General features: G+C 33.5%; 1 protein-coding gene across 1 annotated transcript; it reads left to right on the forward strand.

Annotated features, from left to right (window-relative positions):
• Window positions 1-16741: 16741 nt before the first annotated feature.
• Window positions 16742-17541, forward strand: LOC122578899 (chaperone protein dnaJ 11, chloroplastic-like). The gene has a single exon (XM_043750948.1). The coding sequence runs from the start codon at window positions 16804-16806 to the stop codon at window positions 17293-17295; it is 492 nt and encodes a 163-aa protein (XP_043606883.1). The 5' UTR covers window positions 16742-16803; the 3' UTR covers window positions 17296-17541.
• Window positions 17542-27425: the final 9884 nt, after the last annotated feature.

Below are 27425 nucleotides of genomic sequence, written 5' to 3' on the forward strand. Positions count from 1 at the left end.
TTGCCACATCGCATCTCGCTCGGTTTTTCAACCACATGTTACTTATTAGTTTTTTGCACATTTTTTTTCTTTTTGGGTTTATTACCAATATATTGTAACTTTTTTGTGGCCACAACCTGTACCATTATAGGAGCATCCTCAACCGCACACTCCTGATCTTGGAAACACTACCCGACCCCCCAGACGGCCAAGCTTCACCACCAGTAATCCGAGTCCAATATTGAGGAATGGACTCACCATCAAAAGCCTGCTTAACATACAACCCCTACCTCAACAGACTCCTAAACTCACTACTCTTCAACTGGTCCAAAGTGTACATACCAGTATAATAGCCGAACTAGGCTATCGAAATCTTCCTAGCAACACCTCCACAGTAGAAGGTCACACATCTCTCCTCAAAAATATCCTTGACTTTATTCAAATCTTTTGTAACCTTCAGAGTTGAATAGAACTCCAAACACAACTCCCTATACACAGGCTCCCGGTTATTGAACACATTATGCCACATGTCGCTAACAACCAACCTATCACCAACTTGAGTTTCTATCCTGAACCATCCATTAATATCGGCTTGGATGCCGAAATGCTGAGCAGCAGTAAGGGCAAGATACCTGGGTGGGCAAACCACCTCCTTGTGGATGGAGTACAACTCATTAAGGAAGTTGTTCTTGTGGGGTTGTTTCACCCTGCTGAACTCCAACCACGTGTGTTTCTCGTTTAATTGCCCTGGCCAGAACTTTAGTATAGGCGCTTCAACCGCCTCCCGTGTTACTTTTGGGCTGACCTGCTTCCTTGGCCCTCTTCAACCTGCTTCCTCTTGTTAGTTCCTGAAGCATCCTACAATCACAAATCATAAGACAAACAAACATGTTAAATGCGGAATACAAACCAGGAACCGTATTGAAAACGAATAAAATCTGGGCAGGAAGTTGCCCACTGCGGCGCAGTGGGCATCAACACCCCCTCACTGCGAAACAGTGAGGCGAAGTCAGAACTTGGTCGAGGATTACCACTGCGGTGCGGTGGTCTGAAGCAACCCACACTGTGGCGCAGTGGGGTTCTAAACACGTGCGGGTCACAAGCCATTGGAATGCGGCGCAGTGGATCAAACCCACCACCACTACGACGCAGTCTCTTGAAGTTCTGGGCAAGTTCTTGGTGTTCATCACGAATTTCCAGATAAAGGGGGTGCATTAAACCAACTAAATAGCAATCTTTCAACAATTTAACATTACAAATTCTTCCATTAATCTCCCCCACACTTGTTCATCAAAAAGCCCCAATTTTTTTTTCAAAACCCTAGGTTTGATTTAGACTCAAATCCGGATGAACAAATGTTAGATTCGTGAAATTGAACACTACATTATTATCTATACCCCTTAATTGACAAAACCCACCAAACAATTCAACAATTACACCCTAAAAATCAAGAAATCAAAATTAAAAGATTAAAAGGAAAATAAACAAGAAAAACTTACATTCTTTCCCATGGTAATGATTGAAAGATGAAAGGCTAAGAGAATAGAGAAAGAAAAGTGCAAGATGTTGGTGGATTAGATGGTGATATTCGGAGTTCTTGGAGGTTCGTTCGTTTTTGCTTTTTAGAGAAAGAGGATAAGAGAGTTTGAATATGTGTGTGTGGTGAAAACAAATTCTCTTTCCTTTTTTACTTAAAACACCCGTTCCCCCTCTTGACCAGTCAATACGCCCACTGCGGCGCAGTGGGCTAAGGCCTTCCTTACTACAGCGCAATAAGGCTTAGAGCAACTGGTACCGAGCTTTAAGACTGCGGCGTAGTGGTCTCCTCACACCCCCACTACGGCGCAGTGGGGTAATGGTCAATATAGGGCGTGGAAATGGACTGTGGCGCAGTCAATGTTACCATCCCCACTGCGGCGCAGTGGGGAACTTTTCCAGAAATTTTTTTTTTCGGTCTTTTCGTTTTTAAACACAAACTTACCTCAATCCGCTTCACACCACATTTGAACCTGCACATTCTTGATAAAACAAATTAAACCTATCTAATGAAATGAAAATCAAATTTGACAAAACAAAATTAAACACGAGTTGTCTCCTGAGAAGCGCTTAATTTATTTACGAGTCGTGAGCTAGACTCGATTATCATATCAAGTTTCTGAATCAAAAATGGGGATTTCTTCAACCATCCCCTCCTTCTGCTCTTCTTCCAGATACAACTTAAGCCTATGACCATTGACAATGAAAGACCCATTTCCATCCTTTTAAAAAGTTCAACATAACCGGACGGATACACATGTTTAATCACAAAAGGACCTATCCACCTAGAAGTTAACTTTGGTTGTTTAATTTTAAATTTCGATAAAAATAGCAAAACTTTTCCTCCAACCTTAAACTCCTTTTGGCGGATCCTTTTGTCATGGTAAACTCTGGTTTTCTCTTTATAAAGTCTTGAGTTTTCATATGCACCTAACCTAAGCTCATCGAGCTCATGAAGTTGTAACAACCTAAGTTCACCGGCCTCCATCATGTCTAGGTTCAAATTTCTCAACGCCCAATACGCCTTATGCTCTAATTCAATCGGTAAATGACAAGTCTTACCATAGAGCAACTTGTATGGCGTAGTGCCAATTGGCGTCTTAAAGGCGGTCCTAAATGCCCACAAGGCGTCATCTAACTTTTTCGACCAAACCTTGGGGTTATCCCCGACTGTTTTCTCCAAAATTCTTTTCAAAGCCCTATTAGTGTTTTCCACTTGACCACTGGTCTGTGGATGATAAGAAGTTGAAAAATAATGACAAACACCTGCCTCAAAATGTGTTCCACTTGACCACTTCTTAAGAACCTTATCTAGTTGATGATTAGCAAAATGTGTTCCACGATCACTAATTAAGGCTCTAGGGCAACCAAATCTACTAAACAACTGCCTCAAAAACTCAATGACTACCCTCGCGTCGTTTGTAGGCAAAGCCTTGGCTTCGACCCACTTAGACACGTAGTCAACAGCAACTAGAATATACTGAAACTTGTTAGACGGTGGGAATGGTCCCATGAAGTCTATGCCCCAAATATCAAATACTTCACATACCTGAATTCCTTGCTGCGGCATTTCATCCCGTCTTGTGATGCTTCCTTGTCTTTGACAAATGTCACAGGTTTCGACCAACGTTTGAGCCTCTTTGAAAATTGTAGGCCAATAGAAACCTGCACCAAAAACCTTTTTACCTGTAATCGACGGACCATAGTGACCCCTGGTTGGCCCGTAATGGCAAGCATCCAATATCTCCCTAGTTTCAGCTCCCGCGACACATCTTCTCACCATACCATCTGCACAAGTACGAAACAGATATGGGTTATCCCAGAAATAGTGCTTAGCATCCGATATGAGCTTCTTCTTCTGTTGACCCGAGAAATCATTTGGTATTTCACCTGCAACCAAATAATTAGCAATATCAGCAAACCAAGGACCTTCATCAGAGTTAGAAATGACATTTAAATATTCATCGGGAAAGTTATCCTTAATCTCCCCATCTTGAAGCTCCTCCCGGTTTGGGTCCTCCAACCGGCTCAAGTGATCGGCTGCTAAGTTCTCGGCACCTTTCTTATCTTTGATTTCGATATCAAACTCTTGCAACAACAAAATCCATCGAATAAGCCTAGGCTTTGCATCTTGCTAGGAAAACAAATACTTCAAAGCAGAATGGTCAGTGAAAACAACAGTTTTACTCAATACTAGATATGACCTAAACTTATCAAATGCAAAGACTACCGCAAGCAACTCCTTCTCTGTAGTAGTGTAATTTTGTTGGGTGGGATTCAAGGTTTTACTAGCATAGTAAATTGGCTTAAAATGCTTATCATCCCTTTGCCCAAGCACGGCTCCAACGGCATAGCCACTAGCATCGCACATCAACTCAAAAGGCAAATTCCAATTCGGTCCAACCATAAGGGCAGAATTAGTCAACTTCTCCTTTAGCACCTGAAAAGCACTTAAACAAGATTCATCAAAAACAAAAGGGACGTCCTTCTCCAACAAGTGGGTCATCGAACGAGTAATCTTAGAAAAATCCTTAATGAATCTACGGTAGAAACCGGCATGGCCAAGGAAACTACGTACCCCTTTCACATTGGAAGGCGGAGGTAACTTAGCTATTACATCAATTTTGGCCCTACCAACTTCTATCCCGGCCCTAGACAATTTATGACCTAGAACAATCCCCTCGGTCACCATAAAGTGACATTTCTCCCAATTCAACACAAGACGATCCCTTTCACACCTAGTCAACATCTTATCTAAATTATGCAAGCAAGACCTAAAAGAATCCCCGAATACCGAGAAATCATCCATGAAAACCTCCATTGAGGTTTCAAGCATGTCCTGGAAAATAGCTATCATCCACCTTTGGAAGGTGCCCGGGGCATTACACAAGCCAAAGGGCATTCGCCTGTAGGCAAAAGTACCAAAGGGGCATGTGAAAGTGGTCTTTTCCTGGTCTTTTGGATCAATGGGTATTTGAAAGTACCCTGAAAATCCATCTAAGAAACAAAAATACTCATTGCCTGCTAATCTTTCTAACATATATCAATGAATGGGAGGGGAAAATGATCCTTACGGGTGACATCATTAAGCTTACGGTAATCAATACAAACCCGCCAACCCGTAACTGTTCTAGTAGCCAAAAGTTCATTGTTTTCATTTTCAATTACCGTCATGCCCCCCTTTTTGGGAACACAGTGGACGGGACTTACCCAAGAACTATCGGCAATCGGGAAAATAATCCCTGCATCTAACAGTTTAATTACTTTCTTTTTTACAACCTCTTTCATATTAGGATTAAGCCTTCTTTGTCTCTGGACAACGGGCTTAACATCATCAACAAAATCTATCTTATGCATGTAAAAATCAGGACTAATACCTGGAATGTCGGTAGTTTTCCAAGCAAAAGCCCGCTTATGAGCTTTGAGCACGGCCAAAAGAAGATTTTTCTCGTCACTCGAAAGTGAAGACGAGATAACAACTGGTAAAAAGGATTTACCTGCCAAGTAAGCATACTCCAAGTGGGCAGGCAATGGCTTAAGCTCCAGGTCAGTAGGGGGTACATCAACCAAATTCGGTACCCTCGAGCTTCCATCAGCAACTACTTTTTCAAAGCTCTCATCTTCTGGAGGTGTCTCATCCAAACTCAGTGCCATAACCTCTGCAAACAGCTCATCATCATCAATATCATTAGCTCCTAAACAAGTGAGCTCTTCATCAACCTCAGTCTCCATCAATTCTTCAAATTCCTGATCCAAAGCATCATCAATGACATCAATCCTGAAACAAGACTCATCATTAGAGTAAGAATGCTTGATAGATCTTTCAACATTAAATACAATTCTATCAGTACCCACACCTAAAGAGATTTCCTTATCTTTCACCCGGATGATAGCATCCGTGGTGTTAAGGAATGGTCTACCTAAAATCAAGGGTACCTTAGTATCTTCCTCCATTTTGAGGATCACAAAATCAACAAGAAAAACTATGTGACCTACTTGGACAGTCATGTTTTCAGCAATCCCAATGGGATACTGAAAAGAATGATCAGCTAAACGAATACTCATGCGAGTAGGTCTCAAAATTCCGGAAGCCAACTTACTCCATACCGAGTAAGGCATCAAGTTTATACTAGCACCTAAATCGGCAAGTGCCTTACAAGTCAAAAAACGAATAGAACAAGTGATAAGGAAACTCCCTGGATCCTCAAGCTTGGGTGGAATCTGTTGGCTCTGCAAGATAGCAGAACACTCGTCATTCAAATAAGCTTTATTTACCCCATCCATCTTTCCTTTATCCATCACAAGTTCTTTGATAAACTTGGCATAGTTTGGCATTCCCTGTATCAAATCAACTAAAGGAACATTAATGTAAACATTTTTAATCATATTAACAAACTTATCATATTGTTCATTTAGCTTAGCTTTCCTGAACTGCTGTGAAATGGAACCTTAGGTTTATACGGCTTAGCCTCGGGTGTCACGGCCGGTTTCGGTGGAGTAACCGGAGTCTTCACAGTCGGTTGATCTTCCATCACAATCTCCTCATCAACATCTTCAGCTTCTTCATTTCCTGTATCCTGCACATCTGAAACAAAATCATTAGGATTAGGAGGAGGGGCATAGGATCTACCTGTACGAGTAGTAATGGCCTTCGCTTGCTCCTGACGAATAGGCGGTGGAATGTACTTCTGACCATTGTTAGACCCTTGATTCTGCTTCGGATTCTGCTGAGTGTTACTAGGCAAAGTACCCTGGGGACTAGTGATAGCAGCCATCCTACTTTCAAGATCCTTAAAATTAATATCCTGATTTTTGGCATTCATCTCCACCTTACCATTAATCCTATCTAGCCTCTCACTCAACTGCCTAGTATCCTCCCTTATATTCTGGATACTTGTGTTTGTCTCCATCTGATTGCTCATCATCTGCTTCATCATTTCCCTCAACTCGGCATTAGGATCGGTAGTAGAAGAAGAAGAGCCCGATCCTTGGCTTTGTTGAGTTTCCTGCTGCTGAAGCTGACTTTGATAATTGCTCCTTTGCCACCTGTTACCAGAAAAACGAGAAGTATTAGCAGGAAAAGAAGAGTTATAAGAATTGTTACCTGATGACCGGTTCTGAAAACCGGTGTTTCTCTGAAAACCTCCATGTTGATTCTGCACAAAACTAACATCTTCAGGTCCCCGGTTGGGACACTCTTCAGAATAGTGTGTCTCTCCACAGTGATCACACCCATCAGCAACTACCTTCACATCACGTTCAAGATATCCAAACCGTGATTCTTGATTAGCGAATCCTTTATCCATTCGCGCAGACAAAGCTTGTATCTCATCAATGACACTAGAACTGTTGCTTCCATCTGCTCTTGCAACCTTACTTTGCTTAAATCGGCTCTCATTCTTCAAAAATCTTTTATCATCCATGGTCGCATTATTATTCACCATACGCTCCAAAATGTCATAACCTTCATTTGGAGTGATCTTACTAAAACTTCCACCGAAAGCATACCCCATCTCTCTTTTGGAACTCTTATTCAAACCATCAAAGAATAGTTCAACGTACTTCTCCTTAGTCAACTCATGTCCCGGACAATTTCTCAACATTTCCTTGAATCGGATCCATGCATCAACAACATCTTTCCCATCTTCTTGCACAAAGGACCTAATCAAGTTCTCCAATTGTCTTTGAGTTCTAACCGAATAAAACTCTCCAATAAAAGCTTCCTTGAGTTGATCCCAAGTAGTGATTGAATTCTTGGGAAGATCATTGAACCAATCTTCGGCATCTCCGGTGAGAGTAATAGGATAGGTTTCAAGTTTAACGGCACTCATTTGGTTTTGGCCATATTCATAAAGCCTAGCTAACTTCTCAAACCTCTCCAAATGCTTATAAGGATCCCATTTCTTTTTACCATCAAATTTCTGTTCCTCGATACTCTTGAGATGATTAGGCTTCAAGTTGAAATTTTGATCAACACCCGGTGGTCTAATAGCGGAACCACGAGCCGTAGGAATGGTTCGGGTTCGGTCACCATACCGGATGTTATTTGGGTCTCTTGGTGGATTGTCACCCATTTCTTCCTTCACAAGTGCAAGATCAAAGAATTCCTCTAGATAGAAGCCTTCTTCGTCTGAATCTGGTGGTGCTGTAAAGTTGATCATGCGTCTTGGTGGAGTTTTCAATGGACTAAAAAGAGGTCGCCCCGAAGAACGAAAAATCATCAACTATGAAAGAATCCTGCAAAACACAACTAACACCACACGTTAAATGCACCTGCGATAATTCAAGAAAACAAATATAAACTAATAAAGCAAATAACTTCCTCACGCGTGAGGAAGGATCAAACCACTAGATTCACAACTAAATCGGCACACAATCACCGGCAGCGCCGCCAAAAACTTGATGTGCAAAGTCGAGCGTTAAATTTATAAAACTAAAACTACCTAAAAACTCACTACTACGCACTCACGGGCAGTGGACCCGATCGTTTGTAATATAGTTAAGAGATAAGTCTGAGTTCGTTCTCAGGGATTGAAAATGATTAGTTGCTCATGAAATGGTTTGGAAAAACGGGTGTTGTTTCGAAAATCCTTTTGACAAATAAAGTAAATTGGTTTGCAAAATAATTGCATAAATTGAAAAGAAACCTCAGACAATATAATTAAAAGTCATCCACCTTGACTTCCCTAGACTTCAAATGTGATTGCATTTGATTAAGGACAAATTCTCTAGCTTTAATAGATAGTCGTGACAAGATTAAGATACTCACGTGGTACCACCAACCGTGAACAAAATACCAAATCACCTAACTGCTAGTTAAATTACCCAAGCCGGTACCACCGAAACAAAAAAATTCTTCTAACAATCAGTTTTACTGACTATCGAATTATCAATTGAACCTATGTGACAATAGCGTGGTACCACCAACCGATATCAATCACGTTGACAAAATTAATCTTTTCTTAAAATGATATTCACTATCATACCATGAACTAGTGATAATTACTTATAGACAAGTAACCGTTTTAAAATCACATATGCATTCAACTGGTACCACCAACGAAGAATTATACGCAACCAATATCAAAATTAATTAATAAAAAGAATTAACATCATCAAGATCACAGAACAACGATAATTAAATAACCCTATTAAATTAAAAATATTGCAATCACATTATCAGTCTCGTTTCATCAAGGTGGATGATTATACGTTTAGCCGCTCATGATCAATCCACAATAATAAATAAAATAGAAGAGAAACATGACGTACCAATCGTTTGATGAAAATAAATTGCAAGACAATAAGTAGATACGATCTAGATGGGTGCCCGTGAATCTTCAATGAGTCCGCCTAAGAAATAATCTTGATTGGAGGAAGAAGAACCATTGTAGAACAGCTCCTAGAAAGATTTTTGATAGCTAATTTTCGACCTAGGGTTTGCTATATATACTCCTCCAAAATCTGATGCAAAAACAAGGCAGGTCTTGTTTTCCCGTGCACCCACTGCGGCGCAGTGGAGTTGAGCCCTCCCTCACTGCGGCGCAGTGAGGTGTGGTTTGACTTTGACTTCGGTTGACTGCGGCGCAGTGGCTTGTGTGACCACCACTGCGGCGTAGTATGAATCCACGGTCTCCTTTTCTTCCTTTAGTGACTGCGGCGCAGTCACTTCGTGTCTTCCCGACTGCGGCGCAGTCGGATGATTTCAATAAACTTCCGTGGATCTGGGCTGCGGCGCAGTGGACTCGATACACCTCCACTGTGGCGCAGTCCTGTACTTGTGTGGAGCCAAGTTCTTTCGATCACGATTACTCGTCAAACTCTGTCGTCTCTTCCACTCAATTCAACTCTCAACATCATAACGCACTTCCGGGCCAATAATCATCCGAAAATGTACCAAATGAACGCGTATCCTGTTTAAAGCCTGTAAACACTAACAAACACCATAAACACGCCAAATGCATACAAAAACGACTTAAAACATATAGTAAAATGGCCAATAACGATGTGGGTAATAGGTATAAATTAGTCACATCACGGATTATGTTGAAATGACATAGTAGTTGAGATTTGGTCCTTGGACCTTCAGTCCTGTTCGCATTGAACCTTTCACATATGTCAGTCCATATGGACCTACTGGTTTCGCTTAGGTTGGGCATTTCACACTTCCATATCCAACACACCGCCAACAAACGATTTTCCGATTCAGTCCACAATTGTCTCGGCATTTTGAAATGAAATGGTTATGAAATGGTTTTATGGAATGGTCTTATGGAATGGTTGAGAAATGGTTTAATAAATGATGTTTTGAATGGATTGTGAAAGATAGTATATATAGAAGGGGATTAAAAAAAAAAGAAAAACAAAAGTTACCATTGCATTTTATAACTTTAAAAAAAATTGTTTTTTTTTTGTTTTGGCCTTTTCCTCCTCTCGCTACTCGTCTACGCTCTTCGGTGGATGGAAACGGCTCGAAGGAAGAGGCGGTCGACGAGATGCTCCCTATGTCTTCTTTGTCGAAGACCTGTCGATGAGGTGGTCGATGACCCTTAGGGAGAGGCCTAACAATTAAGATAATTAGGCAAAAAATCCTAGTTAGTTGTGAGTGTAAATTTCGGATTATAATATAACTTTTAATGATAATCACATAAAGAATATTAGGATATGAATACATAATTACAACTATAACAAATAATACAAAGCTAAAAAAAGTAAGCACACAATGGCGTTTTTGTGAGTTTTAATTCGGGTATCAATACCTTTACGGTGTATGAGAAGATTAAAATGCAAACAACTTTAGTTTTATCACGACGGTATAAAAAGATTGCTTTCATATTCTATATACAATAGGAAAAGACCTCTAAATTACAACACATGATGATAGATCCTTTGGTGTTAACCACCTACCAAACCTTAGTGGTGTATAACAAATACAAATATAAATTCTATATATAATTATAGGGTAAAAGTTAGGTAAAGTATGTGGTACCTATTTTAGGTAAAGCAGGGGGCTTATGTAAAATTTAAGGGGAAGTTATATAAAATTCAGGGGGTGGCTATGTCAAATTCAAAGATTTAATTTGTAACTTTTTATAGAATGACAATACCTAAGATTAGGTATGAATCATTTTCCCATAATCATATATGCAATTCATTGATACTACTTTTGTGGCATTTCGCATTTCACTTTACAAAATTGTAGACATGCAACATCTTTTGTGTGGATCCAACATGGTAAAATACATCTCATATAAAGCAATACATAAAAACTAACGTCATTTTTGTATTTTGCATTATGTGTATATAACAAGTCGTCTTCTTCTGATCACATACAAGAGTTATGTATTGACATTGATGTTACATTATCTAGGCTTAATTATATTCTATAACGACGTCATACTCCAATATAGTACAAGGTTATATTATATATATAGTCGCAACTCGTAAATGATCACTAAAGAATTAAATTTAATTAACAGTATTCAGATAACTTCAAAATAATATAATTGGCGCGCTCATTTGGTAGCAGTAAACATGTTATAAATATTTATAGAACTCGAATCATAAAAAAAGTTGGAACTAACATATATCACCTCCCTTATAGATATTCATTCTCTTAAAAATTTGCATCTTCGTCAATAGGGTTCGTGGCAAATTGGTAAGGTCTTTAACCTTAAGAGGATCCATCTGGATTTGAGTCTCATTTCCCATATTGTGGGGGTGGATTAATAGGGGATTTTGCGAGAGTCATGGGTTTAATCCCAAACATACGTATAATTAGGAGTAAATTTAGATTTATAAAAAAAAGTCGTTAAAAAAAATTGTACCCTTAGATTTTTTCATTAATAAACCTTACTTTATAATCATTTTATATTATAGTTAATACTTAATCAATTTACTGCTTCACTTTTTTGTAATAATAAATAAATAGGTTTTGCTAAACAAAGCCCTAAGGGCTTTTGTTAAGGTGCATTAATTAGTTGTACATTTACCATAAAAATCAGGAGGTGAACTTGTAATATAGAATTGTACAATATTTTTATGCACGTTAAGTGAAGCCCCAAAAGCTTTGTTTAACATTTTTCTAAATATATTACAATGAAAAATAGTTTTAAATCATAATCAGTGATCCTGCTGTTAAAGCATAAAGTTTATTTCCTATTAAAGGAAAAAAATTTCTATATATAAAAGACCTATAAGCAATGATGTCCTTTGTATGTAGTTGTCAGTTTGTGTTTGCAAATTGGTTTGTCATTATCTAGTTTATTGTTTTTATCACTGCAAGTTGTCTATTATAACTCTCAAGAATTTGTAGCTATTTTCCTAATAAAAAAAAACTTTTTATCAGCTTTTGAATATGAAAGATGTCGACCGGCCACTGTAAAATATCAAACATTTTCCTTTACTTTTGTCTTTTTCATTTACTTTTTTTTTAAAAAAAATTATTCTTTTTGAATGGCAAATTTCATCATTTCATTTTCTTTTTAATTATGTGTTAACTATTTGATCATTCATCACGGAATACGAACGCTTTTAAATAGCTTTACTGATAGTTGTTTAAAATTTTTTGCTTTTGAGTTAGCATGTCCGTGTTTAAACACAAATATCTTAAAACCATATTTTATACAAAAAGTTTTATAATAAAGTAAAAATTATAAGTTGTAATCTAATATACAAAAAAATTAAAATAAAATGTTTTATTTATGATTATTTGATATCTAAGAGAAATATTTTGTTAGTAATGGAATATAATTTTTCATTGATTTAATTGTTTTATCTTGTATATATTAAATATAAAACGGTTGACAGATAGGTATAACGGGTCAGTTCAAAACGTTTTTTTAAATATCCTTAATTTGTCTATATATATTTTTTAGTTAATAATAACGGATGAAATAAATATTACTCGTATTATGTTGAGTAATATTTAATATCATATTTTATTTTACATCTGATGATTTTCAATTTTTCCTAAATTTTTTCCATATTTGAAGAAAAGATTGTAACAATATTTTCATGGGATCTTTTAAATCCGCATTTTATGCAGGGTTTATTGAGAACATAAATAAAAAACAGAATATAATCTATGGACAATATAAAAAATTGTGAAATTACGATTAATGTAAGCAATAAAATAATAGTTTATAAATATATGATATACGTTAAATATGTTAAAGTATGACTAGTGAAACATAAATATTTATAAGTAAAATCTTTTCTTACGATATATATTTATTAAATATAATAATAAATATTTTTTAAAAAATAAACATAGAATAATGAACAATCTTATTTGAAAAAAAAAATCATCATTAAATTGATAAAAAAAAATAAAAATAAAAATAATAGTATAATGTATATAAACATCTTTGTACTCATATACAAAATAGAAAAATAAATATTAATCATTAGAATTATGATTGATGATTAAGATTAGAACTGATGATTATGATTATACATGGCAACATAAATATAGCAATTTAATGGAAAAAATGACAACTCATTAAAAACCTAATGTCGCAAAAAACTAAAAATGTCACGTAGGAAAAAACAGATACTCTCTTAGTTATATAGAGATAAGTTACAACTATTTAAAAACCAACATTTCCATATTTTTTTTTTGAACAACAAATGTTATATGTTAATGATTCAAACCCGAACAGTGACATTCAAAGTGAGCAGTATGATGTAAAATTGAAACCTATGCATTCTTCCTGCAAAACAGGAGTGGTGCCCACACGCTCAAATAGTAAATGCTCAAAACAATGAAGAATCAAGATTTAATCTCAAATTTCCAAACCAACTTTCCTTCCATCAAGCCCTTAAATAGGCCGCATCTAGCCACTTGATCTAAGAAGTGGTTGCCAACATTTCCATATTAATCTATGGTTTCCATTATAATGGTGGATATTCAGTATTGCATGTAATTATGGTAACTATGATGTTCATTATATAATTATAATTATATTTCTTATATAATTAGTTAGTCATGATGTTCATTATATAATTATACTTATATTTCATATATAATTAACTTAGTCATTGGGAATTCTTAAGAAAATTTCTAATAAGCCTTAAACAATGACTAAGCTAATTATATATATATATAAAAAAAATATCATTTAATGAACACTTTAGTTACCATTTTTACATAAAAATCATATATTATTAAATGGAAACCATTGATTCATGTGGAAACCTAGTAGTTTTCTTATGGATGGGCAAGATATAAATACCGTACTTGTTTGATCGACAAAAGATAAAAAATCACGGTATCGATCTCTGTCTGGTACTAGTATATGAAAGGTATGATACCGCCATTTTCTGGTGTTTTTTTCCTAGTACAGACAATTAAAAACAACAAAAAAGTGCGACCTTTACCTGAAATTCAACAACTTTATACTATGCATACCGAGATAGGGTCATGAAAATTATACTCATCCCTAGCCTCAATAAACTAAGAATAACAATCACAGTTTCTAATTTACCAAGAGGTTTGTACGTAGGGGTGAGCAAACACCGAAGACCGAATAAACCTAAAAAAAAAACAAAAATTGAACGGATTGGTTCGAAATTATGTTTTGTATGCAAAAACGAACCGAAAATACCAAACCAAATTGAAACCATATATAACTTAAATTAATATATATATATATATATATATATATATATATTGGGGATGGGAATATAAGGCTGTCGAGTAATTAAGCTTAGGTGTGGAACACTCACATATTGTTTTTTTTAATCCATAAAAATCATGAGGCTCATGCATTTATTCATTAAACAAAAAATAATAAAATATTAGTATGAGTGGGGTTCCACACCTAAGCTTAGGTGTCGGACAACCTTATATTCCCTTTTCCCATATCATATTATATTTATAATTATAATATTATATTTTCTATATATATATATATATATATTACTAGTTGTTGACCCCGCGCGTTGCCGCGAGGTATGTTTTTGGCGAGCGTCTGAGTGAGTTGAGTGAGAAAGTGCGGGCCCTGAGAAAACGGAGGGTATACAATAAAGTTTTAGCAAATTTATGTCAAATATTCGAACCCAAACTTTAAAAGTTACAAGTAACCATCTAGCAATAACATTAAAAATATTGTAAAGGAATAATAAGTCGTATAAGAACACAAATAATAACTATATTAATGATTTAAATGTTTCATAACAGTAAGACGTAAGCATGATGGAAATTATTATATATTAAAAACGTTATATATATGTATAAAAACGGAAGAAAATAATCAAAAACTAAATTTTTACAAGTAAAACCATAACAGTGTACAAATTGTATGATGAAAACCTGAGAACCCAAAAGTTTAGTGTCAATAAAATTAAAAACGAAAATTTTGATGTGGGATACAAGTTAAAAGATGAAAACTTTCATTAAAACAACAATTAAACATGTATCAATACAATAAAAATAGTGTAAAGAATATTAAGATGTATAAAAACATGAACAATAACTATATTAATGTTTTAAATGTCACATGAACGTAAGACGTAAATGCTGATAAAAGTTATTATATAATGAAAACGCTATATGTATAAAAAGACAAGTGAAAATTATCAAAAACCAAATGTTTAAAAGTAAAATCGTAACTCTGTGAGAGTTGTTTGATGAAAACATGAAAATTTAAAAGTTTAGTGTCAGGAAAATGAAAGCGAAACTTTAATATGGGGTAAAAGTTAAAAAATAAAAATTTTAGGGGGTTAAAACGAAATTTGGTTTAAATTTAAGGGGTTAGAACGAAATTTGGTTAAAATTAGTATGTGCTTTAAATGCTTGTACATTCTACGCATAAAGTACTTGTACATGTACATAGGTTTTTAGTATATATATAATATATAGAGGGATGTGAAGGTGGTGCTGTTAGGTACCTAAATTGGGTGAAATCCTCTCACATGCTAATTTTTTAATCCATAAAAAACATGGGGACCCATTATTTATTCATTATATATTTATGGATTAAAAAATTAACATGTGAGAGAGATTTCACCCAACTTAGGTGCCTAACAAGACCACCTTAACTTTTCCCATATATGTGTGTGTTTTTTTTTATAAAAGTTGGTTTGTTGTACGTAATGTGACAATGTAATCAATTTGATTGTAAATTTAACATGTATATCTTCCCCCCCCCCTCTCTCTCTCTCTCTCTATATATATATATATATATATATATATATATATATCAGAATATAAGGTTGTTAGGTATGTAAATTTAGGTGTGAAATACTCACATATTATTTTTTTAGTCCATAAAATTCATGGTGGCCATGTGATTTAATTAAAATTCAACAGTATGTGAGGGGTTCCACACTTAAGCTTAGGTGTCAGACAACCTTATATATATATATATGGTATAGATCCAGATACAAGGTTATTAAAGGAAAAAAGGCGCATAGGTTCGTTTTTGATTTTTTTAGTTTGTTTTTTTTATTTACTTTTGTTTTTTTTTTATACTTTTTTTTCATTCTAATTTTTTTTTAATTCAATCCATAAAAAAGTTTTAAAAAAAGAAATTCTTAATCCGAGTTAGTGAGTTATACATATAAGAGTACGGTACGGGCATCACCCTTAAAGATATTAACAAGGGGTAGCTGGTGGGAGTGATAGGTCATAGAGGGTGATAAGTTATAAGAGGTAATTGGTAATGACATCGTGGCTCCGCCATAGACTGAGAGGTCTTGTCTAGTTTACGGGCTATGTTCTTTGAAAAAATAATATTTATGAAAATACTTTGAATTTTTTTTATTGAATTAGTTAGTAAAAAAAAAAATCTAAAAAATAAGCTAAAAAAAATCAAAAACAAATCTTTTCTTCCATCTTTACTTAAGTTACATTCTCATTTGATGGTTTTATACAAGTTTTAAAATTTATTTTTGAAATTACTATAATGAAAATTTAAAACGAAACCAAACCCACAACCCCCCTTCCCCCAAAAAAAAAAAAAAACTAAATTAATCGGATTTCTGGTTTTTAAAAAATCAAAAAGTAGAGTTTGTTTGTTGGTTTTAGCCAAACTCAAACCGAACGGTGTTTACCCATTTGTTCGTATTTCGACATAACAAAATCCAAATAAAATAAAACAAACCAAAAATATCTCCACTGTATAAAACCCATAAAGTAATTTAAAATATCGAAGTACAGTATTCTTAATTCTAAAATATAATAATCAAAACACCATGGGCTTATATATATATCCATCTATGTTACATTTCATCTACAAACACACAACAAGCAAACCACTAATACAAAACACAAAAATTTCCAACATGTTTTCCTCCACCGTATCTCCTCCCAATTCCCTCCGTCTCCGCCCACCCCCACCGCCGCCGTTCCACTCTTCCCCCACCACTCTATCTCCGACATCACCAAATCTCCGATCACCACCAATCTCCGCCACCGTTTACGCCACTGCCGACACAATTTCACCACCATCGTTCATGTCCATCATTAATTCGCCACCTTCTTTATATGAAATTCTTGGCATATCTAACAGAGCAACAGAAACCGAAATAAAAAGTGCTTATCGCCGGATGGCAAGAATTTCACACCCAGATGTCAAAAATTGTTCTGGGGAAGAATTCATTAAGATCCATTCGGCTTATTCCACGTTATCCGATCCGGATAAACGTGTGGCTTATGATCGTAGGTTGACACTAATGAATAGATCGAAATCGTTTTCGAGTAATAGACCCTCAAATTCGAACAATGGATTCAAGGGTTACACTGGTCGGAATTGGGAAACCGACCAGTGTTGGTAGTAAATGGGAGATGATTCCTACACCCAGCTAAAAAAAAAGTTAGATTCATATAGATATAAGGTTATTCTAATTTTTAAAGATATTATATTTTGGCTTATGAATCAAATTTTGAAGTGTGTACTTTGTATATGGGAAGTGTATTCTTACCAAAAAAATTGATGTATTTCCTATATTATTGACTTGTACAGTATGCTATAAACGTTGCACAGTGTGGTATATTAATCACTATTTGTGGTATTAATATCACTTCCCTTGTATATTAACTATATCATTAGAGTGTATTAGTGCTATCAAATTTATATCATTAGAGTGTATTAGTGCTATCAAATTTTGATGTATGATATAAGGCTATTGAGGGAATCCCTTTTCATCTTGTTATTGTATAAAATCTTGACATATTGAACTTTCTAATTTTACTATTATATTTATGTCTCAGCTATTTTAATTTTTAAAGTTTTTTTTTCCACAATTTTGATTATAAATTTTTTTTTCCTTTGTATTTATACAATACACGATTAAATTATATAGATAGATTGAGTTATAAAAATATTTTTTATCGATATAACTTTTTATAAATATTATATTATATAAATAAAAATACTAACGGTCAAAATTAGAAATGAAAAATACCACAAGTCAAATTTAGACAAATTGGTATGAGAGAGGATACTCTTATGATTATTAAATTGCTTAGGTGACGCGATTTCGACAATTTGAAGTTCGCATACCAACAAAACACAGTTGAAAAGGTAAATGGATAAAAGTTTAAGTATTGAAATTGATAGGTTGATAAAATAAATCTTTTACATTTTTTTCGGTTTAATTATATTTATTTATTTTGAATAATAATTAATTATCAGATTTTAGTTTTTCTCAATTAATAATTAAATGTTAATGTTTATTTTAATCTGGAAACTCTATAGAGAACCTCTCATCTCACTTTTGAATCACTATACATCTATACCGATAACACATTGGTTTATCATTATTTTTTATCTATTTGTCCAAAATATATTTTAGAAGCATTATATTTATGCATTAAAAATTTATATTTTAGATAAATATGTAATTATGTCTCTTAAATAAGATATATAAATAAATTTTCTTAAATTGGATACCGATACAAATCTAAGAATACAAAAAAAAGAAAGAAGTCAATTGGTTCATGTACTTTGACTCGTGTAATCTTTAGCGAGTCAGGGAAAATAAGGTGGTGGCTTGATTCTCGGTCTCACAATCTCACATGTTCAAGTGGTTTTAGTCCATGGCTATAGTATGTTTTTGGAGAGGTTGGCATAGCTTATTCTCTAAGTTAATAACCAAAAGATGGTCAAATCAATAACTGAAAGAGGGTATTTCGATAGGTTTTATCTCGAGGGGTATGTATAAAAAAATAGTAACAAAATATTACTTGCCATCGGTTTCATCAAATATAATTTATAATTTAGACACCATCGATGTGACTTTGCCACAAAGCTTTTTTATTTTATTTTTGTTCTTTACTGTTTACATTATCTCTCATATGAGAAAATGTAAGTAAATACATTTAAAAAAACCCCCTTAAAATAAGATTATAATAAGAACATTTAGAACTTCATTTGAATACCCTAAAAGTTCATACAACTAACATAAATATAACTAGTGAAAAGTTTTATTAGTAACCTCATAAATTGTAAAAACCTTTACAAACTTTTTAAATTAAGCTTAATCATTGATTATTTTTTACATGGTGATTCTTTACAATTATTTAGAGACATGAATTATCATCTACTATAATTTTTGAAGACATAAATTTTATGATCACAAGTGCACGAATAGTGCTATGAGCAAATGTATGCATGTCGATCATATGTATGCAAGTATTTTGTAAATTAATGTTTTCATGGAATTGGTGATAATCAAATGTATATAGATAGTTATATGAACATTTATAAATAATTATATAGTCATATGAACATGTGTAAGCAATCATATAGTAATAATTTTAATTTAGAGAAGGTTCCTCTAATTTTTGGGTTTCCTAAAATAACATTCTCTATATAACAAATTATAATTATTTAACTGTTTAACAATACATTAATCCGTCAAAATCAAGAAAAATCATGCTTTTTGTTTTGTACATTTATCTTGGATGCATATTTATCAAAATGGATACACAAAACAAAAATAATGATTTTTTTAAATTTTGACAGATATATATGTTGTTAAACATTTAAATAATGATAATTAGTTATACACTATCTAAGTTTTATGGACTTTTTAAGGCATCAAAATGATGATTTCAAGTGTTCTCACCGTGTTCTCATTTTAAGGGTGTTCTCACTGAAAAACCACCCTATAATCCTATATATATATATATATTAAATATATATCTATCTATACTATATTATAAAACAAAACTCATTTTGAGTTTCAACCTTGAACTTAAATTTCAATATTGATTACATTACATCAATAACCTTGACTACTCGTTACTGCTGTCACCACAACCCGTTCTCACGACCGCCGCCGCCATTACATCGCCGCCACCTCCGCGCGTCACCAAAACTCTTCATCGTCATTAGCGCATCCATTACACCGTTGCATCGCGCATGCATAACTCTAGTGTATATATATTTATATGTGTGAGTGTTTAAAATGCATATAAAATCGTAAAGAACTATTCTTAAACGTATCCTAATGATTTTATATATATAAAAAAAATGAATATTATTTGAGAAGAACATATATAGTGAGACATAATAAAGGCTGAACATAATGCATGTGCTAAAAAAAACATCAAGAGCAGGACAAATGGTTGATCCATAATTGTCTTAATTAGTTACAGTACTTAGTACTGTACTGCATTTTGAAGTATATCTGTATGTGGATTGTGGGCCGGACGATTTTATTCAAATAGCAATTATGGTCCACTAGATCAAATTAAAATATTGGTCAAGATGAGTCGAACGGTATTGCAGACAACATCTATAGTCAAATTAAGCCTAATGGTTTGATTATGATATTTCCGGTATAGAATTGTCTGAATTCTGCCTTTGGATGCATGTGGTGATGCAAACAAGTCGAGGCAAATTAGAGGCTCAATTACATGAGATAATGACTCGACTTAATAGCACTAAAGTAATAATCATTGTAATGAATGTTTGAGGAAGGGTCGTGGGTGGATCCAAGACTTTCAATTGCTAGAAAGCATCTTTTATGAATTCTTTAAAGGTAAAATAGCTAGTAATGTAATATATACGAGACGAGTATATCAGTTCTGATCGAGTTTTGGGTATACAGACCGGAAATTCCAGTTTTACAACCCTGTTTTCATAAAAATTGTCTCCCAACCCGAACTTGAAAAAAAAGTTTAAAACAAAATACTTGGCCATAAACCCGCATATTCGGACACGAACCCCGCCTAAGAATACCGGGTTTCAATTTCCCATTCGGATGCAAGTTTTTTTTTTTTTCCCCATCTCTGTATAGAACAACTATGAGTATTTAATTTCCTCCACATTGATTCCCCAGCTTCCAAACTAGACTATAATGAATGTGTAAAGAATTCATTGATATATAACTAATATGTAAGATAAGAAGAAAATGACATACTCACCACTCACTATCTAGCATCCATATATAGCATAATTTTCTGACCATTTCAGATAGAAACAAGAAATTTATGACACAATTTTTTCTGTCACAAATAGAAGCGAGAAGTTAATGCTCGTTTAGTTGTAAACTTGTAATAGAGAAGGGTCGTAGAAGAAAAAGACCCAACTTCGAGCCTTTTGCTGTTAAGTTAAACATGGATGTAAAAAAAGTAACGGAAATATGAAAAAAATATATATATAAATAAATTCACATATAAAAGATTAATCCATTATGTATCAAAATAATAGCGACATGATTGGTCTGTTCATTTGAAACTTAATGGAAAATATTTAATCCATTAAGTTAATAACTACAAAGTGTTTGTTTTGTAACTTAATAAACAAAGAAACTTTATTGACTTAATTAATATAGACTTTTAAAAAGTAATTCAGTCATTTAATCGATGCATCCATCCATACTCAAAAACCTACGACCATCCAACCTTTTAATTAGACCATTTACAACTCAACCAAAATTTTATTTTTAATAAAACAAATAAAAATAAAAACCTATTAGGTTAGTGGTTCATTGGTTAAGAATGTGTTCCCAAATTGGTGAAACTCTATGGAGGTCACATGTTTTATTCTTGATTCTTTAAAAAAAGGCAATGTAGTGGCTACATAGGCTCACCTGCTTTGACTCTGGACTTGCAAAATAAGTGAGTTCTTGAAATTAATGTGCTTGCAAAGCGAGTAGGACTTTCTGCGAGCATCTAACGCATCGTATGTTCTTCCCTTCCAAACTTTATATACACCGTCAAATTTGAAACACTTTTTGAAAGGTTTTTTATAAGTTTCTTTGTTAGAATATCCACATTACACAAAATGAATTTTTTTTTTTTATTGAACATTACACATAGTAAACTAGTTGTGTAATAGTACAGTATTATATGTCCGAAAAAGAAAAAAAAACTCTGTATATGATACAAAATGAATCTTTTTGAAAAGTATATTACACAAACTGAACTAATATGTACTTACAATGATGTGTTTGTTATTATAAAACTAAATTGATGGACATATTAAACGTTTTCAATAAGTACGGAAACGTTCACTCTTTCTTTCTAATTTTTCTTAATTATGAAAAGAATATAAAGAGTTGATGATTTCCTACAGCATTCTTAACAATTGCTTAAACAAATCATTCAAAACCATATATACATATAATCGAAAATAAAAAAAAAAACCTTAAAATAACTATTTAATTTCGATGCATTATTGCGGGGAGGGTTTGCGCATTATCATATGATGGCTTTTGAAAAGTCTTACTTAACCAGTTAATGGTCAACAAAACCTATTATCTTTATTTTTACTTTCTTATAAAAAAAATGATCTCTTTTTATTTTAGGTAATTCTACCTTTGATTTATCGAAATTACCCTTGACTTTTTATGTTTTGCCCTTAATGAATTATAATGTACGCTTTAAACCTTTATTTTAATAATTAACACTTTAAACTCTTATCTTTTAAAAATTTTCACTATCACAATTACATCAACCTACACCACTACTAATAGTACAATCACCGACACCACTAAAACTGCCTTCTCCACCACTGTCGCCGCATTGCGCGGGTACCATGCTCTTATATAATGTCTTTAAACGACTAGTTTAAGGTCTAGTATGTATGGACCACTTGACGTAGGCTATAACATCTGAACCACATATAGAAATAATATACATACTTCCAAATATATATATATATTTGAGTTAGAACAATCAAAAATGAAATTTGATAACAACATTAGCAATGGATAAAAGATGGCACGATAGTGGAACATTTATTTTTGTATTATCACTATATACCTATTATATTACGATTGACAGCAATGACGATTTCAATTTTTTGACCCTAAATTCTGAGCTCAGTTAATTTAACAGAAAAAAAGGCGTTGGAATGAAATTAGTAAGAATACCTTTGTTTTTGGTATGCTTTTAGTTTGGTTTCGGCAACCTATGTGCCTGACATGTTATTGGTCGAGTCCTAACCAATTCATTACCAATTGGTAAAGAACACCCTTCGCCCTTGTAAACATAAAAGATTTATATACTTGGAACGGTTAAGACCTCTTGTCTTCATTCACTCAGATTTGTCAAGGCTGTCAAACGCACAAAAATAGTGATAGATAAACGAAAAAATATATAACTATATAACCCATATGCTATAGAAATAATAACTTTTGTTAAGACAACCAAAAATTAAATCAATATGTGATATACAAACTAATGACACATCAAAATATATAGGTATTCATTTACTTTAATGTTTCGATATAACTGTTTCGAAACGAGAAGTTTAATGTCATTCGTTTATCACTGTGACTGACTTCATTTGATTAAAAAAAAAGGATTTATTGTGCCGAACCAGCCGGTTGCATAAAACATTTGGTATAAAATCTAATAGACTTTGGGCTACAGTTGGCCCGATAATTCAATCTCTTTTGACGGCTATCATAGGCCCAAGTGCCCAACAAATCAATATCCAATGGTTATGGTTATTGGACCGATTTACCAAGTAGTTTGGCAAACGTTAAAGTGGCCTGTTCAACCAATAGTACGTCTGGGAAAAAAATTTAGAATATGCCCGAGCAAATTTTAATCTTGGAAACTTTTTTTTTTTTTAACAGCAATATATATATTAAATTAACAAAAAGGAGTCCAGCAAATTACTAGACCACCCGAATACAAAGATTATTTACGAGTACATTATCTAGAATCAATCGATACACAATCGATACACGACCCTAGATACTTCTTGAGATTTGAACTGCGAGGATTACAAAAAGGGTCAAAAAAACTCGCACCACTTATAGATAGCCCAAGTTACGAGAAAAACCCTCACAAAACAGGGGTCGAGCCACCGGTTTTCACCCTGTTGTGTTTTTGATGTAATCCCAAATAAGTCCCAAGGAACGCTAACGACTAAATTAAACAAAGAAGACCAGTAAGCCACTCCAGCTAAGTAAAACGCCTCTTTTTACTCCTGTTAGCAATCCACATGAAAGATTGCGAGATAATTAAATCCATAAGCAGCTCCTTACGATGATTTCCATATTTGAAGACCTCGTCATTTCGGAATTTCCATATCGACCACCAAGCACAATACATAATAGCTTCGATGAGATGTTTTTTCTCTCAAGAAAGTTGCATATTATCAACAAACTCAATGATATCAGATTATCAGTAGGTCCAAAACTTGAAAAGGAAGAAATTTGAAGCCACTTAGATATCGAATGCCAAATATTAGAAGCAATCTCACACGCACCAAAAAGATGGTCGCGAGTTTCAGCCGAACCACTACACAATGGGCAGAGAACCGAAGGGATATCGACATCCTTCTTAGCAAGATTACAACGGGTAGGAAGTCTATCAAGAAGAATCCACCATGCAAGAATGTTAACTTTACGAAGAATAAGTTTGTTCCATCTAGTCGCGATCAGACTATTTGGAACCCTTTTTATAACTAAAACTTTATTGTCTTGGGTTAGTCAAAAGAAAAAAATATTATTCAAAAATATACAGTAAATGATATGGAACATAGAGTAAAAGTATAATTCAAAAAAAACTAAACTATCATCAATATGGTACGGTGGTCTTTGGTTATTGTAAAAAAAAAATATGGTACGGTGGTTAGACAGCCGGTTTTCTTACATGAGCTCTCTTTTGAAACCTCCCAAACAGTGACGGAACTTGAACGTACTCATTAGGGGCGGAAAAAAAAAACACACTATATGAATGCGAAAGACACAAATGGGCATAAAAATAAATTAAAAGTTCCTATACAACTTAACGACCCTAAAGTTTTTAATATTCGTTGATAGAGTTTAAACCATACAAATAAACTATCTTTTTAAGAAATTACTAATGATAATAATTTTTGTTTATAAAATATAGTTGATCTAGATACATTACTTTAAAATCTTTATATGGTTTTAAAATATGATGTGTATATATATAAGTTAATTACTAATATTTCATGTAAAAAAATACTTTATGAATTACAATCAAGGTAAACACTGAAAAGATAATATAAAATTATAAATGAATATATAGAAAACATGATATACTCATAAAATGCATGAAGCTTTTGCTTATTGTAGTAACTCAGACTCATTATATACTAAAAACATTTAAACTAAATATAAATAGATAAATGTAAAACAGATAGATCATTTCCCACGTATGGAGCAAGTCAAACAATATTTATCCTTGGTAAGCAATGTAAAACTTTAATACGGCTAAACTATAATATTTATATAACTTTTAAAATGAATTAGATAAACTCCTTAGTAAAACTAGACAATTTTGGAGGGGCTAACACCCCCTTCGCCCCTTAATAGTTCCGTCCATGCTCCCTAGGTTAACTTCTTGGAGATGATTAGAGAAATGGCCGAACACAGTCACAAAATATCTCAATTAGGTCATGTATATCTAAGTAAAAAAGAACTCACTATCAACAAGAATTTGAACAAAAAAAATCTCGTTAATTTATACTCTTAGGGACAAAGGTGTAGTCGGCAAGTTTTATCAAAATGGATCGGCTAGCATCGGCTCTTTGCCAAGGTTATAGCATATGCATCGACTAGTTTTGGCAAGTTACATCAGTAAGTTGGATCGACTAGTTTTGACCGATGCTAGTAAACGTTGGATGCTATATATATTAATTGTTTATGGGTTTTGCGTGCATCAAGGCAAACATGCCATGTTCTTATTGGATACTATATATATTAGTATTAGTATTATTATTATTATTTTATTGATTATAGATAGATAGATATAGCCACATGCCAATGGCACCAAACTAGCCACTGCACCCTCATATTTGGCTCTTTTTGGTAGATTTTGGCAAAAAAATTTACAACCACATGACATCTTTTTATTGACCCATTTACTTAATTTTTGTTAAAATGCTATCTTTGGCTCTACACCCATGCATGCCTCTTTACTCTCTCCTAAAAGTTATTTTCTCTCTGTTAAAAGATACTCATTTGGGACAAGGGATTTGTTTAAATTACACTCATTATCTATTTACATTAATTATGCCTTAATACTTAGAACATATGCACACACATAATTACCTACATAGCTACGCTATTCGACACCGCCATCACCAACAGTCGCCGCCATCACCAAATGGCCGTTTGCCGTCGTCGTCATATTGCGCGGTATCATTGTAGCGTTCTAGTCGATATATGATATTTAATTCAAAATATACTGAATGTTAAATAGGTTTTAGATAGCGCACGAAGAAGCCCACTTAATCTAGTATAGTAGGTCGACTCCATTGCCTATTGGGTGGCCTATATATGAAATGATGAAATTTACCTTTGTCACTTAATAATAGTTAATAAATAATGTATCTAATTTCTAATTGATGGTTTTGTACATTGTATCTAATTAAACCAACAGTTTTAAACTTAATTGCAATAATTTGATTTAAACACTTATATTGTTTTCTTGGTTCATATACACATTCAACTTGTGAATTGAGTATCAAATTAAATGGGTGATATATAAGTCTAAAAATATGAAAGTTGGATACTGTTCGAAATTTTCACATCAAATCATGAACATAACAAAATATATAGATCCATTAAGAAAGGGGAGTGACAAATCTACAATAAGTTTTTATCATCTAGAACAATGGACGCTTTATATAATTGTATGTATAATATGCACACTTGTTGTTTCATTGTCCGTTAAGAAAACTTTGGGTTACACAAGTATACTAATAAATTTTAAGAAATTTTAAAATGATAATTAATATATAATATAATACTCCCTCCGTCCCATATTAAGTGTCCACGTTTGAATTTTTGAGTCTTTTGCTTTCAACTTTGACCGTAAATATTTTTGTTTGTGTTATATAAAATTTGATGTAACATATATGAATTGATTGAGTTTTAAATGTATTTTTCATTGATATAACTTTCATCAACTAATATATAATACAAACAAAGATATTTACGGTCAAGTCGGAAGAAAAAAAGTTGACCAGTCAAAATAGGACAATTAAAATGGGACGGATGGAGTATTGTCTATTTATAACCTTTTCAATTCCATATATGTGTAGGGATTTTGTATGTTGCATCAATATTTGTTTTTAATAATGTAATCTATACGTATTTTTGAGTTTGTTTTGATAAGAAAACGAAAGAAAAAATGAGATATGATATAAAGATATTGTTTTTCAATCTTTAAATAGTAAAAACAAGTTGGAAAGCTCAATTCGAAACCTGTTAACCTATCAACCTGAGCAAATAAGTTGGATGGGTTGGCGGATTGATTATAGGTTAAACAAGTCATATGAGTTATGATTTGATGGGTTATTTCAGATCAAATAAGTTAAGTTATATTAGTGAGTCGAATAGCTTAATTGGTCTACCTAGTTAATAATAACTAATATAAAATGTAAAATATATTCAAGTTGGTTTTTTATCACAATCCTATCTTGGCTTTTTTTGGGTTCAATTTAGTGTGTATTTAACACCACTAC

Source organism: Erigeron canadensis, chromosome 8 (genome assembly GCF_010389155.1).
Source record: "Erigeron canadensis isolate Cc75 chromosome 8, C_canadensis_v1, whole genome shotgun sequence".
NCBI lineage: Eukaryota > Viridiplantae > Streptophyta > Magnoliopsida > Asterales > Asteraceae > Erigeron > Erigeron canadensis.